Source organism: Procambarus clarkii, chromosome 45, assembly GCF_040958095.1.
Source record: "Procambarus clarkii isolate CNS0578487 chromosome 45, FALCON_Pclarkii_2.0, whole genome shotgun sequence".
NCBI classification, from domain to species: Eukaryota; Metazoa; Arthropoda; class Malacostraca; order Decapoda; family Cambaridae; genus Procambarus; species Procambarus clarkii.
The window spans coordinates 23,645,514-23,662,940 of record NC_091194.1 but is presented as its reverse complement, the minus strand read 5'-3'; the positions used below and the strand labels follow the sequence as shown (position 1 = coordinate 23,662,940).

Genomic DNA, 17,427 nt, shown 5'->3' with positions numbered 1-17,427 from the left:
CTCCACAAGCACCAGCTTTACACTCCTGCTCCACAAGCACCAGCTTTACACTCCTGCTCCACAAGCACCAGCTTTACCCTCCTGCTCCACAAGTACCAGCTTTACCCTCCTACTCCACAAGCACCAGCTTTACCCTCCTGCTCCACAAGCACCAGCTTTACCCTCCTGCTCCACAAGCACCAGCTTTACCCTCCTGCTCCACAAGCACCAGCTTTACCCTCCTGTTCCACAAGCACCAGCTTTACCCTCCTGCTCCACAAGTACCAGCTTTACCCTCCTGCTCCACAAGTACCAGCTTTACACTCCTGCTCCACAAGCACCAGCTTTACACTCCTGCTCCACAAGTACCAGCTTTACACTCCTGCTCCACAAGCACCAGCTTTACCCTCCTGCTCCACAAGCACCAGCTTTACACTCCTGCTCCACAAGCACCAGCTTTACACTCCTGCTCCACAAGCACCAGCTTTACCCTCCTGCTCCACAAGCACCAGCTTTACCCTCCTGCTCCACAAGCACCAGCTTTACACTCCTCTCCACAAGCACCAGCTTTACCCTCCTGCTCCACAAGTACCAGCTTTACCCTCCTGCTCCACAAGCACCAGCTTTACCCTCCTGCTCCACAAGCACCAGCTTTACCCTCCTGCTCCACAAGCACCAGCTTTACCCTCCTGCTCCACAAGCACCAGCTTTACACTCCTGCTCCACAAGCACCAGCTTTACCCTCCTGCTCCACAAGCACCAGCTTTACACTCCTGCTCCACAAGCACCAGCTTTACACTCCTGCTCCACAAGCACCAGCTTTACCCTCCTGCTCCACAAGCACCAGCTTTACCCTCCTGCTCCACAAGCACCAGCTTTACCCTCCTGCTCCACAAGCACCAGCTTTACCCTCCTGCTCCACAAGCACCAGCTTTACCCTCCTGCTCCACAAGCACCAGCTTTACCCTCCTGCTCCACAAGTACCAGCTTTACCCTCCTGCTCCACAAGTACCAGCTTTACACTCCTGCTCCACAAGCACCAGCTTTACACTCCTGCTCCACAAGTACCAGCTTTACACTCCTGCTCCACAAGCACCAGCTTTACCCTCCTGCTCCACAAGCACCAGCTTTACACTCCTGCTCCACAAGCACCAGCTTTACACTCCTGCTCCACAAGCACCAGCTTTACCCTCCTGCTCCACAAGCACCAGCTTTACCCTCCTGCTCCACAAGCACCAGCTTTACACTCCTCCACAAGCACCAGCTTTACCCTCCTGCTCCACAAGTACCAGCTTTACCCTCCTGCTCCACAAGCACCAGCTTTACCCTCCTGCTCCACAAGCACCAGCTTTACCCTCCTGCTCCACAAGCACCAGCTTTACCCTCCTGCTCCACAAGCACCAGCTTTACACTCCTGCTCCACAAGCACCAGCTTTACCCTCCTGCTCCACAAGCACCAGCTTTACACTCCTGCTCCACAAGCAGCAGCTTTACACTCCTGCTCCACAAGCACCAGCTTTACCCTCCTGCTCCACAAGCACCAGCTTTACCCTCCGGCTCCACAAGCACCAGCTTTACCCTCCTGCTCCACAAGCACCAGCTTTACCCTCCTGCTCCACAAGCACCAGCTTTACACTCCTGCTCCACAAGCAGCAGCTTTACACTCCTGCTCCACAAGCACCAGCTCTCCAGCTCCACAAGCAGCAGCTTTACCCTCCTGCTCCACAAGCACCAGCTTTACCCTCCTGCTCCACAAGCACCAGCTTTACCCTCCTGCTCCACAAGCACCAGCTTTACACTCCTGCTCCACAAGCACCAGCTTTACACTCCTGCTCCACAAGCACCAGCTTTACACTCCTGCTCCACAAGCACCAGCTTTACACTCCTGCTCCACAAGTACCAGCTTTACCCTCCTGCTCCACAAGCACCAGCTTTACCCTCCTGCTCCACAAGCACCAGCTTTACACTCCTGCTCCACAAGTACCAGCTTTACCCTCCTGCTCCACAAGCACCAGCTTTACCCTCCTGCTCCACAAGCACCAGCTTTACCCTCCTGCTCCACAAGCACCAGCTTTACCCTCCTGCTCCACAAGCAGCAGCTTTACACTCCTGCTCCACAAGCAGCAGCTTTACACTCCTGCTCCACAAGCACCAGCTTTACCTTCCTGCTCCACAAGCACCAGCTTTACCTTCCTGCTCCACAAGCACCAGCTTTACCCTCCTGCTCCACAAGCACCAGCTTTACCTTCCTGCTCCACAAGCACCAGCTTTACCTTCCTGCTCCACAAGCACCAGCTTTTCCCTCCTGCTCCACAAGCACCAGCTTTACCTTCCTGCTCCACAAGCACCAGCTTTACCTTCCTGCTCCACAAGCACCAGCTTTACCCTCCTGCTCCACAAGCACCAGCTTTACCTTCCTGCTCCACAAGCACCAGCTTTACCTTCCTGCTCCACAAGCACCAGCTTTACCTTCCTGCTCCACAAGCACCAGCTTTACCCTCCTGCTCCACAAGCACCAGCTTTACCTTCCTGCTCCACAAGCACCAGCTTTACCTTCCTGCTCCACAAGCACCAGCTTTACCTTCCTGCTCCACAAGCACCAGCTTTACCCTCCTGCTCCACAAGCACCAGCTTTACCTTCCTGCTCCACAAGCACCAGCTTTACCATACACAATAAGACAGTGGCGGGCCTGAAGACGCCCGGGAGGGCATCTTGGACTCTCAATGACTCATAAATGATGAATGTTGATGTATTATGAGAGGAAAGAGAAGGTGGCGCTAATTACCTCACGCGAGGCACTGCGGCGGAGATAGGTGGAAGAGCTGCCGACGCCCATTGTGAGGTTGTGAGGAGGGAGAGGTAGTGCACGTGGCAGAAGAGCAGCAGTGGTGACGTCCGTCCTCCTCCGTCGTCGTCCAGCAACTGATAACACCACGGTCCTCCTACTCTTGCCACACTCGCCTCCATCACCTTTCAAACAGTATGCAATACTTCATCACAGCTTATAGATAAAGGTAACACCATCCTCCTACTGCACGTACGAATATGCCACCTGAAAAAAACTTTTTTGGTGCAAATATTTCGCGACATGTGCAAGTTGGGGAGCAAATTAAGGCGACAAGGCAGTACACTGAGGTGTGGCAACACTGCTCCCAGTCCTCAACCGTCTAAACTCCCAGAAATATTTTTATATTCAAATTTTCTCAACTGTTTAACATTAAATAAATTCCGGAGATTTTTGGATCTTTATCTCTAAATTGTTTGCAGTTTTAACTCTGTATTATTCTTGTAATTCTTGTTTTCCTGTAATGAAGGAATTGAATTCAACAAGCACCAGTATATTCAATAAAGCTTTCTGTAACTCCAGTGGACATTTATCACAGAAACTGATGTAGATGTAAACTGGTCGGGAAGCATTGGTGTTAAACATGTTCAAGTGTGTTAAACCAAGTTGTAATTTAGTCTACATAATGAGTTTCCTGCTAGCACCTTAGTGAATTTGGTCACCAACTTGCATTGATGTTCCTCTCACTAAACCTGGCCATAATCATTGATGTTTACTGAATGACATATTCTCCATCGTGCTAGAAATACATTTCTTCTTGTTCTTCTTGATAAGTGTAGTTTGTGTGAAGGTTTTCTCCTCCCGAGTACCACAAGAGTGATAATGTTGGGGGAGGCGGCACACTAGCCCTCAACGGCCGCCACTGTGGCCAGGCTTCAGTGTTGCTGTGCACAGTTACACTTGACGAGTTACTCATTTTTGGTGTTTCTTGGCCAAGCCGGGGTTTGTTGCTCTTAGGAATAAAGCGAGCCATGAGGGGAACCAGCTTAAGGGGGGCTCCTCACCTCATACAAGCCATGACGGGGACCAGGCTCCAGGAGGGATCCTCACCTCATACAAGCCATGACGGAGACCAGGCTCCAGGGGGTGATCCTCACCTCATATGAGCTATGAGGGGGACCAGGCTTCAGGGCGGGATCCTCACCTTATACGAGCCATGTGGGGGACCAGGCTCCAGGGCGGGATCCTCACCTCACACGAGCCATGTTGGGGACCAGATTCCAGGGCGGGATCCTCACCTCACACGAGCCATGAGGGGGACCATGCTCCGTAGAGGGGGGGGATCCTCACCTCATACGAGCCATGTTGGGGACCAGATTCCAGGGCGGGATCCTCACCTCACACGAGCCATGAGGGGGACCATGCTCCATAGAGGGGGGGGGGGATCCTCACCTCACACGAGCCATGAGGGGGACCATGCTCCATAGAGGGGGGGGGATCCTCACCTCATACGAGCCATGAGGGGGACCATGCTCCATAGAGGGGGGGATCCTCACCTCATACGAGCCATGAGGGGGACCATGCTCCATAGAGGGGAGGATCCTCACCTCATACGAGCCATGAGGGGGACCTTGCCCCATAGAGGGGGGATCCTCACCTCATACAAGCCATGAGGGGGACCATGCTCCATAGAGGGGGGATCCTCACCTCATACAAGCCATGAGGGGGACCATGCTCCATAGAGGGGGGATCCTCACCTCATACGAGCCATGAGGGGGACCATGCTCCAATGAGGGGGGATCCTCACCTCATACAAGCCATGAGGGGGACCATGCTCCATAGAGGGGGGATCCTCACCTCATACGAGACATGAGGGGGACCATGCTCCATAGAGGGGGGGATCCTCACCTCATACGAGCCATGAGGGGGACCTTGCCCCATAGAGGGGGGATCCTCACCTCATACAAGCCATGAGGGGGACCATGCTCCATAGAGGGGGGATCCTCACCTCATACAAGCCATGAGGGGGACCATGCTCCATAGAGGGGGGATCCTCACCTCATACGAGACATGAGGGGGACCATGCTCCATAGAGGGGGGGGATCCTCACCTCATACGAGCCATGAGGGGGACCTTGCCCCATAGAGGGGGGATCCTCACCTCATACAAGCCATGAGGGGGACCATGCTCCATAGAGGGGGGATCCTCACCTCATACAAGCCATGAGGGGGACCATGCTCCATAGAGGGGGGATCCTCACCTCATACGAGCCATGAGGGGGACCATGCTCCATAGAGGGGGGATCCTCACCTCATACAAGCCATGAGGGGGACCATGCTCCATAGAGGGGGGGATCCTCACCTCATACAAGCCATGAGGGGGACCATGCCCAATAGAGGGGGGGATCCTCACCTCATACAAGCCATGAGGGGGACCATGCTCCATAGAGGGGGGATCCTCACCTCATACAAGCCATGAGGGGGACCATGCTCCATAGAGGGGGGATCCTCACCTCATACAAGCCATGAGGGGGACCATGCTCCATAGAGGGGGGATCCTCACCTCATACGAGCCATGAGGGGGACCATGCTCCAATGAGGGGGGATCCTCACCTCATACAAGCCATGAGGGGGACCATGCTCCATAGAGGGGGGATCCTCACCTCATACGAGACATGAGGGGGACCATGCTCCATAGAGGGGGGGATCCTCACCTCATACGAGCCATGAGGGGGACCTTGCCCCATAGAGGGGGGATCCTCACCTCATACAAGCCATGAGGGGGACCATGCTCCATAGAGGGGGGATCCTCACCTCATACAAGCCATGAGGGGGACCATGCTCCATAGAGGGGGGATCCTCACCTCATACGAGACATGAGGGGGACCATGCTCCATAGAGGGGGGATCCTCACCTCATACGAGCCATGAGGGGGACCTTGTCCCATAGAGGGGGGATCCTCACCTCATACAAGCCATGAGGGGGACCATGCTCCATAGAGGGGGGATCCTCACCTCATGCAAGCCATGAGGGGGACCATGCTCCATAGAGGAGGGATCCTCACCTCATACGAAAACCATATTTTCCTCAGGAAGAATTCTGTGTGGCCGCACACTGTATTATGCTTGGTGTATATTCATAATATACAATTATATACATAATATATCATAAACTTATACATCAATTTTCATAAGTTTATAAAGGTTCCGGAGGTCGGTGTGAGCAGGAAGGTTGCCGGGGGCCGCCGCCCTGGACTAGGCTACCTTACTGCGCTCACACCATCTTATTAAGAATAACAACTCTGTAAAGACACACTATTATCTGACCTTAAGAAAATTACGTTGTAATACAAAGTATTGATCATTTTACGCCAAAGTTACATGTGTGTCAAATATTCCCAGTGTAGCAGTTAAAAGTTTTATTCACCGGTGTTTGCTAACACTTAGAAGCCTAATATAAGAAAACATAATTTTCGTGTTTACCGATATTTTTATGGATTTAAGCTATCCACCATTATCTATCACTGGGAGGGCATATATAAATAGACATTAATTATATTAGAATTTCCTCTACCAAAATTTATATCGAAAGTTCTCCAACTTTCCACCCATTTATATATCATCTTATTCTTCGTAAGTTATGTTAATGCCTGCTGCGCGGCACAACATTTATATCAGAGACAACGTATTGTTGTATGTACCACTGACCTCTGCAGACTGGCCTCTGGAGACTGGCCTCTGCAGACTGGCCTCTGGAGACTGACCTCTGCAGACTGGCCTCCGGAGACTGACCTCTGCAGACTGGCCTCTGCAGACTGGCCTCCGGAGACTGACCTCCGGAGACTGACCTCTGCAGACTGACCTCTGGAGACTGACCTCCGGAGACTGGCCTCTGGAGAATGGCCTCTGGAGACTGGCCTCTGCAGACTGGCCTCCGGAGACTGACCTCTGGAGACTGGCCTCTGCAGACTGGCCTCCGGAGACTGACCTCCGGAGACTGACCTCTGGAGACTGACCTCTGCAGACTGACGTCCGGAGACTGGCCTCTGGAGACTGACCTCTGCAGACTGACCTCCGGAGACTGACCTCTGCAGACTGGCCTCTGCAGACTGGCCTCCGGAGACTGACCTCCGGAGACTGACCTCTGCAGACTGACCTCTGGAGACTGACCTCCGGAGACTGGTCTCTGGAGACTGGCCTCTGGAGACTGGCCTCTGCAGACTGGCCTCCGGAGACTGACCTCTGGAGACTGGCCTCTGCAGACTGACCTCTGCAGACTGACCTCCGGAGACTGGCCTCTGGAGACTGACCTCTGCAGACTGACCTCTGCAGACTGACCTCCGGAGACTGGCCTCTGGAGACTGACCTCTGCAGACTGACCTCTGCAGACTGACCTCCGGAGACTGGCCTCTGGAGACTGACCTCTGCAGACTGACCTCTGCAGACTGACCTCCGGAGACTGGCCTCTGGAGACTGACCTCTGCAGACTGACCTCTGCAGACTGACCTCCGGAGACTGGCCTCTGGAGACTGACCTCTGCAGACTGACCTCTGCAGACTGACCTCCGGAGACTGGCCTCTGGAGACTGACCTCTGCAGACTGACCTCTGCAGACTGACCTCCGGAGACTGGCCTCTGGAGACTGACCTCTGCAGACTGACCTCTGCAGACTGACCTCCGGAGACTGGCCTCTGGAGACTGACCTCTGGAGACTGACCTCTGCAGACTGACCTCTGCAGACTGACCTCCGGAGACTGACCTCTGCAGACTGACCTCTGCAGACTGGCCTCTGGAGACTGACCTCTGGAGACTGACCTCTGCAGACTGACCTCCGGAGACTGGCCTCTGGAGACTGACCTCTGCAGACTGACCTCTGCAGACTCGCCTCTGGAGACTGACCTCTGGAGACTGACCTCTGCAGACTGACCTCCGGAGACTGACATCTGGAGACTGACCTCTAGAGACTGACCTCCGGAGACTGGCCTCTGGAGACTGACCTCCGGAGACTGGCCTCTGGAGACTGACCTCTGGAGACTGACCTCTGGAGACTGACCTCTGCAGACTGACCTCCGGAGACTAGCCTCTGGAGACTGACCTCTAGAGACTGACCTCCGGAGACTGGCCTCTGGAGACTGACCTCCGGAGACTGGCCTCTGGAGACTGACCTCTGGAGACTGACCTCTGGAGACTGACCTCTGCAGACTGACCTCCGGAGACTAGCCTCTGGAGACTGACCTCTAGAGACTGACCTCCGGAGACTGGCCTCTGGAGACTGGCCTCTGGAGACTTACCTCTGGAGACTGACCTCTGGAGACTGGCCTCTGGAGACTGGCCTCTGGAGACTGACCTCTGGAGACTGACCTCTGGAGACTGACCTCTGGAGACTGACCTCTGGAGACTGGCCTATACATACTGGCCTCTGGAGACTGACCTCTGGAGACTGACCTCCGGAGACTTACCTCTGGAGACTGACCTCTGGAGACTGACCTCTGGAGACTGACCTCTGGAGACTGACCTCTGGAGACTGACCTCTGGAGACTGACCTCCGGAGACTTACCTCTGGAGACTGACCTCTGGAGACTGACCTCTGGAGAATGATCTCAGGTGACTGACCTCTGGAGACTGACCTCTGGAGACTGACCTCTGGAGACTGACCTCTGGAGACTGGCCTCTGGAGACTGACCTCTGGAGACTGGCCTCTGGAGACTGACCTCTGGAGACTGACCTCTGGAGACTGACCTCTGGAGACTGACCTCTGGAGACTGACCTCTGGAGACTTACCTCTGGAGACTGACCTCTGGAGACTGACCTCTGGAGACTGACCTCTGGAGACTGGCCTCTGGAGACTGACCTCTGGAGACTGACCTCTGGAGACTGACCTCTGGAGACTGACCTCTGGAGACTGACCTCTGGAGACTGACCTCTGGAGACTGACCTCTGGAGACTGACCTCCGGAGACTGGCCTCTGGAGACTGACCTCTGGAGACTGACCTCTGGAGACTGACCTCTGCAGACTGACCTCCGGAGACTAGCCTCTGGAGACTGACCTCTAGAGACTGACCTCCGGAGACTGGCCTCTGGAGACTGACCTCCGGAGACTGGCCTCTGGAGACTGACCTCTGGAGACTGACCTCTGGAGACTGACCTCTGCAGACTGACCTCCGGAGACTAGCCTCTGGAGACTGACCTCTAGAGACTGACCTCCGGAGACTGGCCTCTGGAGACTGGCCTCTGGAGACTTACCTCTGGAGACTGACCTCTGGAGACTGGCCTCTGGAGACTGGCCTCTGAAGACTGACCTCTGGAGACTGACCTCTGGAGACTGACCTCTGGAGACTGACCTCTGGAGACTGGCCTATACATACTGGCCTCTGGAGACTGACCTCTGGAGACTGACCTCCGGAGACTTACCTCTGGAGACTGACCTCTGGAGACTGACCTCTGGAGACTGACCTCTGGAGACTGACCTCTGGAGACTGACCTCCGGAGACTTACCTCTGGAGACTGACCTCTGGAGACTGACCTCTGGAGAATGATCTCAGGTGACTGACCTCTGGAGACTGACCTCTGGAGACTGACCTCTGGAGACTGGCCTCTGGAGACTGACCTCTGGAGACTGGCCTCTGGAGACTGGCCTCTGGAGACTGACCTCTGGAGACTGACCTCTGGAGACTGACCTCTGGAGACTGACCTCTGGAGACTGACCTCTGGAGACTGACCTCTGGAGACTGACCTCTGGAGACTGACCTCTGGAGACTTACCTCTGGAGACTGACCTCTGGAGACTGACCTCTGGAGACTGACCTCTGGAGACTGGCCTCTGGAGACTGACCTCTGGAGACTGACCTCTGGAGACTGACCTCTGGAGACTGACCTCTGGAGACTGACCTCTGGAGACTGACCTCTGGAGACTGACCTCTGGAGACTGACCTCTGGAGACTGATCTCTGGAGACTGACCTCTGGAGACTGACCTCTGGAGACTGACCTCTGGAGACTGGCCTCTGGAGACTGACCTCTGGAGACTGACCTCTGGAGACTGACCTCTGGAGACTGACCTCTGGAGACTGACCTCTGGAGACTGACCTCTCAACACTCTTGTGGTAATAGTTCCACGTCTTGAGGCACATGTTGACCTGCCCCGTCTACCAGCAGGTCTAAGGTGTAGCAGTTATGACCACTGCCTGCCAGAGGCCTAGGGAGGCCCATACCCAGGGAGGCCCACACCCAGGGAGGCCCACACCCAGGGAGGCCCACACCCAGGGAGGCCCACACCAAGTGAGGCTCACACCCAGGGAGGCCCACACCCAGGGAGGCCGACACCCAGGGAGGCCCACACCCAGGGAGGCCCACACCCAGGGAGGCCCACACCCAGCGAGGCCCACACCCAGGGAGGCCCACACCCAGGGAGGCCCACACCCAGGGAGGCCCACACCCAGGGAGGCCCACACCCAGTGAGGCTCACACCCACTGAGGCCCACACCCAGGGAGGCCCACACCCAGGGAGGCCCACACCCAGGAAGGCCCACACCCAGGAAGGCCCACACCCAGGAAGGCCCACACCCAGGGAGGCCCACACCCAGGGAGGCCCCACACCCAGGGAGGCCCACACCCAGGAAGGCCCACACCCATTTAGGCCCACACCCAGTGAGGCCCACACCCAGTGAGGCCCACACCCAGGGAGGCCCACATCCAGGGAGGCCCACACCCAGGAAGGCCCACACCCAGGAATGCCCACACCCAGGAAGGCCCACACCCAGGGAGGCCCACACCCAGTGAGGCCCACACCCAGGAAGGCCCACACCCATTGAGGCCCACACCCAGTGAGGCCCACACCCAGTGAGGCCCACACCCAGTGAGGCTCACACCCAATGAGGCCTAGGGAGGCCCACACCCAGTGAGGCCCACACCCAGTGAGGCCCACACCCAGTGAGGCTCACACCCAGGGAGGCCCACACCCAAGAAGGCCCACACCCAGTGAGGCCTAGGGAGGCCCACACCCAGGGAGGCCCACACCCAGTGAGGCCCACACCCAGGGAGGCCCACACCCAGGGAGGCCCACACCCAGGGAGGCCCACACCCAGGGAGGCCCACACTCAGTGAGGCCCACACCCAGGGAGGCCCACACCCAGGGAGGCCCACACCCAGGGAGGCCCACACCAAGGGAGGCCCACACCCAGGGAGGCCTACACCCAGGGAGGCCCACACCCAGGGAGGCCCACACCCAGGGAGGCCCACACCCCGTGAGGCCCACACCCAGGGAGGCCCACACCAAGGGAGGCCCACACCCAGGGAGGCCCACACCCAGGGAGGCCCACACCCAGGGAGGCCCACACCCAGAGAGGCCCACACCCAGGGAGGCCCACACCCCGTGAGGCCCACACCCAGTGAGGCCCACACCCAGGGAGGCTCACACCCAGGGAGGCCCACACCCAGGGAGGCCCACACCCAGGGAGGCCCACACCCAGTGAGGCCCACACCCAGTGAGGCCCACACCCAGGGAGGCCCACACCAAGGGAGGCCCACACCCAGGGAGGCCCACACCCAGTGAGGCCCACACCCAGGGAGGCCCACACCCAGGGAGGCCCACACCCAGGGAGGCCCACACCCAGGGAGGCCCACACCCAGGGAGGCCCACACCCAGGGAGGCCCACACCCAGTGAGGCCTAGGGAGGCCCACACCCAGGGAGGCCCACACCCAGTGAGGCCGACACCCAGGGAGGCCCACACCCAGGGAGGCCCACACCCAGTGAGGCCCACACCCAGGGAGGCCCACACCCAGGGAGGCCCACACCCAGGGAGGCCCACACCCAGGGAGGCCCACACCCAGTGAGGCCCACACCCAGGGAGGCCCACACCCAGGGAGGCCCACACCCAGGGAGGCCCACACCCAGGGAGGCCCACACCCAGTGAGGCCCACACCCAGGGAGGCCCACACCCAGGGAGGCCCACACCCAGGGAGGCCCACACCCAGGGAGGCCCACACCCAGGGAGGCCCACACCCAGGGAGGCCCACACCCAGGGAGGCCCACACCCAGGGAGGCCCACACCCAGTGAGACCCACACCCAGGGAGGCCCACACCCAGGGAGGCCCACACCCAGTGAGGCTCACACCCAGGGAGGCCCACACCCAGGGAGGCCCACACCGCCTGCCAGAGGCTTCACTGCCTGAAGCCTGGCATCATTATCAATGAAGAAATGTCCAAACACGTTTACTACAGTTGTGGTATATCATAAATGTTTACATTTAACAAATTAAAGTTTTAACGCAAAAAATACAACGCAATAATATGAAATAATTATTCTTTTGGACAATTTTGAAATATTTATTTCATAATTGTTTATTCAATCTCTTTATTTAATCTCTTTATTCCAAGTTTATTCAATCTCTTTATTCCAAGTTTATTGTTCTGTACTACTGGAACACTTGTTCACTAAGAATTGTAATGTATAATTGCCTTGTAACACTTATGTATATGTAACTTATATTGTATTTTTTTAAATAAAGATAAAAAAAAAATATCTATATTTCAAGTTTATTCAATCTCTTTAAGAGTGCCAATTTTGGAGACTCTTAAATTTTTATTCAATTTACATAAAACCTACACCTCATATGTAAAGTTTATGTCTCTAAAATCTGAAGCCAGCGTTTTTTCCTAAGTTCATTTTATTGATTTTATAATAGCAAAAAACATGAGATATTTGCTTTTTTTTGGGGGGGGGACTTTAAATATTTGTATTAGGAAACCTAAACATGATTTTCATGATAAACATGAAAACAGATCCCCGGCATATGATCCTTTATTATATGCTAATGTGTTAGAAAAGTGTCATAGAATGATTATATCTGAAACGTGTCGTTGTAAAAACTCACTTGTTAATATTCGTTGAAAATATAAAAAAATCTCTCTTTCTATTTACTGATGACGGTAGACCATTCACATGAGGCTACTGATGACGGTAGACCATTCACATGAGGCTACTGATGACGGTAGACCATTCACATGAGGCTACTGATGAGGGTACACCATTCACATGAGGCTACTGATGACGGTAGACCATTCACATGAGGCTACTTATGACGGTAGACCATTCACATGAGGCTACTGATGACGGTAGACCATTCACATGAGGCTACTTATGACGGTAGACCATTCACTTGAGGCTACTGATGAGGGTAGACCATTCACATGAGGCTACTGATGACGGTAGACCATTCACCCTAGACTACTGATGACGGTAGACTATTCAGATGAGGTTACTGATGACAGTAGACCATTTACATGAGGCTACTGATGAGAGCAGATCATTTACATGAGGCTACTGATGACGGTAGACCATTCACATGAGGTTACTGATGACAGTAGACCATTCACCCGAGACTACTGATGACGGTAGACCATTCACATGAGGTTACTGATGACGGTAGACCATTCACATGAGGTTACTGATGACGGTAGACCATTCACATGAGGCTACTGATGACAGTAGACCATTCTCCGGTGGCTACTGATGACGGTAGACCATTCACATGAGGTTACTGATGACGGTAGACCATTCACATGAGCCTACTGATGACGGCAGACCATTCTCCGGTGGCTGCTGATGACAGTAGACCATTCACATGAGGTTACTGATGACAGTAGACCATTCACATAAGCCTACTGATAAAGGTAGACCATTCACATGAGGCTACTGATGACGGTAGACCATTCACATGAGGCTACTGATGACGGTAGACCATTCACATGAGGCTACTGATGATGGTAGACCATTCACATGAGGCTACTGATGACGGTAGACCATTCACATGAGGCTACTGATGACGGTAGACCATTCACATAAGACTACTGATGACAGTAGACCATTCACATGAGGCTATTGATGACGGTAGACCATTCACATGAGGCTACTGATGACGGTAGACCATTCACATGAGGCTACTGATGACGGTAGACCATTCACATAAGGCTACTGATGACAGTAGACCATTCACATGAGGCTACTGATGACGGCAGACCATTCACATGAGGCTACTGATGACGGTAGACCATTCAGATGAGGCTACTGATGACGGTAGACCATTCACACGAGGCTACTGATGACGGTAGACCTTTCTCCGGTGGCTACTGATGACGGTAGACCATTCACATGAGGCTACTGATGACAGTAGACCATTCACATGAGGCTACTGATGACAGTAGACCATTCACATGAGGCTACTGATGACAGTAGACCATTCACATGAGGCTACTGATGACGGTAGACCTTTCTCCGGTGGCTACTGATGACGGTAGACCATTCACATGAGGCTATTGATGACGGTAGACCATTCACATGAGGCTACTGATGACAGTAGACCATTCACATGAGGCTACTGATGACAGTAGACCATTCACATGAGGCTACTGATGACAGTAGACCATTCACATGAGGCTACTGATGACAGTAGACCATTCACATGAGGCTATTGATGACGGTAGACCATTCACATGAGGCTACTGATGACGGTAGACCATTCACATATGGCTACTGATGACGGTAGACCATTCACATGAGGCTACTGATGACGGTAGACCATTCACATGAGGTTACTGATGACGGTAGACCATTCACATGAGGCTACTGATGACGGTAGACCATTCACATGAGGCTACTGATGACAGTAGACCATTCACATGAGGCTACTGATGACGGTAGACCATTTACATAAGGCTACTGATGACGGTAGACCATTCACATGAGGCTACTGATGACGGTAGACCATTCACATGAGGTTACTGATGACGGTAGACCATTCACATGAGGTTACTGATGGCGGTAGACCATTCACATGAGGCTACTGATGACGGTAGACCATTCTCCGGTGGCTACTGATGACGGTAGACCATTCACATGAGGTTACTGATGACGGTAGACCATTCACATGAGGTTACTGATGACGGTAGACCATTCACATGAGGCTACTGATGACGGTAGACCATTCTCCGGTGGCTACTGATGACGGTAGACCATTCACATGAGGCTACTGATGACAGTAGACCATTCACATGAGGTTACTGATGACGGTAGACCATTCACATGAGGCTACTGATGACGGCAGACCATTCTCCGGAGGCTACTGATGACAGTAGACCATCACATGAGGCTACTGATGACAGTAGACCATTCACCTGAGGCTACTGATGACGGCAGACCATTCTCCGGTGGCTACTGATGACGGCAGACCATTCACATGAGGTTACTGATGACGGTAGACCATTCACATGAGGCTACTGATGACGGCAAACCATTCCCCGGTGGCTGCTGATGACAGTAGACCATTCACATGAGGTTACTGATGACGGTAGACCATTCACATGAGGCTACTGATGACGGCAGACCATTCTCCGGTGGCTGCTGATGACAGTAGACCATTCACATGAGGCTACTGATGACGGTAGACCATTCACATGAGGTTACTGATGACGGTAGACCATTCACATGAGGCTACTGATGACGGTAGACCATTCTCCGGTGGCTACTGATGACGGTAGACCATTCACATGAGGCTACTGATGACGGTAGACCATTCACATGAGGCTACTGATGACAGTAGACCATTCACATGAGGCTACTGATGACGGTAGACCATTTACATAAGGCTACTGATGACGGTAGACCATTCACATGAGGCTACTGATGACGGTAGACCATTCTCCGGTGGCTACTGATGACGGTAGACCATTCACATGAGGTTACTGATGACGGTAGACCATTCACATGAGGCTACTGATGACGGTAGACCATTCTCCGGTGGCTACTGATGACGGTAGACCATTCACATGAGGCTACTGATGACAGTAGACCAATTCACATGAGGTTACTGATGACGGTAGACCATTCACATGAGGCTACTGATGACGGCAGACCATTCTCCGGAGGCTACTGATGACAGTAGACCATTCACATGAGGCTACTGATGACAGTAGACCATTCACCTGAGGCTACTGATGACGGCAGACCATTCTCCGGTGGCTACTGATGACGGCAGACCATTCACATGAGGTTACTGATGACGGTAGACCATTCACATGAGGCTACTGATGACGGCAAAACCATTCCCCGGTGGCTGCTGATGACAGTAGACCATTCACATGAGGTTACTGATGACGGTAGACCATTCACATGAGGCTACTGATGACGGCAGACCATTCTCCGGTGGCTGCTGATGACAGTAGACCATTCACATGAGGCTACTGATGACGGTAGACCATTCACATGAGGTTACTGATGACGGTAGACCATTCACATGAGGCTACTGATGACGGTAGACCATTCTCCGGTGGCTACTGATGACGGTAGACCATTCACATGAGGTTACTGATGACGGTAGACCATTCACATGAGGCTACTGATGACGGTAGACCATTCACATAAGGCTACTGATGACAGTAGACCATTCACATGAGGCTATTGATGACGGTAGAACCATTCACATGAGGCTACTGATGACGGTAGACCATTCACATGAGGTTACTGATGACGGTAGACCATTCACATGAAGTTACTGATGACGGTAGACCATTCACATGAGGCTACTGATGACGGTAGGACCATTCACATGAGGCTATTGATGACGGAAGACCATTCACATAAGGCTACTGATGACAGTAGGACCATTCACATGAGGCTATTGATGACGGAAGACCATTCACATGAGGCTACTGATGACAGTAAACCATTCACATGAGGCTATGATGACGGTAGACCATTCACATGAGGCTACTGATGACGGTAGACCATTCACATAAGGCTACTGATGACGGTAGACCATTCACATGAGGCTACTGATGACGGTAGACCATTCACATGAGGTTACTGATGACGGTAGACCATTCACATGAGGCTACTTATGACGGTAGACCATTCACATGAGGCTACTGATGACAGTAGACCATTCACATGAGGCTACTGATGACGGTAGACCATTTACATGAGGTTACTGATGACGGTAGACCATTCACATGAGGCTACTGATGACGGTAGACCATTCTCCGGTGGCTACTGATGACGGTAGACCATTCACATGAGGCTACTGATGACAGTAGACCATTCACATGAGGTTACTGATGACGGTAGACCATTCACATGAGGCTACTGATGACGGCAGACCATTCTCCGGAGGCTACTGATGACAGTAGACCATTCACATGAGGCTACTGATGACAGTAGACCATTCACATGAGGCTACTGATGACGGCAGACCATTCTCCGGTGGCTACTGATGACGGCAGACCATTCACATGAGGTTACTGATGACGGTAGACCATTCACATGAGGCTACTGATGACGGCAAACCATTCTCCGGTGGCTACTGATGACGGTAGACCATTCACATGAGGCTACTGATGACAGTAGACCATTCACATGAGGTTACTGATGACGGTAGACCATTCACATGAGGCTACTGATGACGGCAGACCATTCTCCGGAGGCTACTGATGACGGTAGACCATTCACATGAGGCTACTGATGACGGTAGACCATTCACATGAGGTTACTGATGACGGTAGACCATTCACATGAGGCTACTTATGACGGTAGACCATTCACATGAGGCTACTGATGACAGTAGACCATTCACATGAGGTTACTGATGACGGTAGACCATTCACATGAGGTTACT

General features: G+C 53.6%; 2 protein-coding genes across 2 annotated transcripts in view; one reads left to right on the top strand and one right to left on the bottom strand.

Annotated features, from left to right (window-relative positions):
* Window positions 1-17,427, top strand: part of LOC138350481 (uncharacterized) — a 398,783-nt gene that overhangs the window by 252,531 nt on the left and 128,825 nt on the right. The window lies entirely within an intron of this gene.
* Window positions 6,407-8,173, bottom strand: LOC138350313 (streptococcal hemagglutinin-like). The gene is made up of 2 exons (XM_069300931.1): window positions 8,054-8,173; window positions 6,407-7,957 (listed from the first exon to the last, which is right to left on the bottom strand). The coding sequence occupies exons 1-2, from the start codon at window positions 8,171-8,173 to the stop codon at window positions 6,407-6,409; spliced, it is 1,671 nt and encodes a 556-aa protein (XP_069157032.1).

Coding starts and splice junctions, on each gene's coding strand:
- LOC138350313 (XM_069300931.1), bottom strand. CDS start 8,173: ATGTATAGGCCAGTCTCCAGAGGTCAGTCTCCAGAGGTCAGTCTCCAG. Junction 7,958..8,053: donor CCAGAGGTCAGTCTCCAGAG/GTAAGTCTCCAG, acceptor GTCAGTCTGCAG/AGGTCAGTCTCCAGAGGTCA.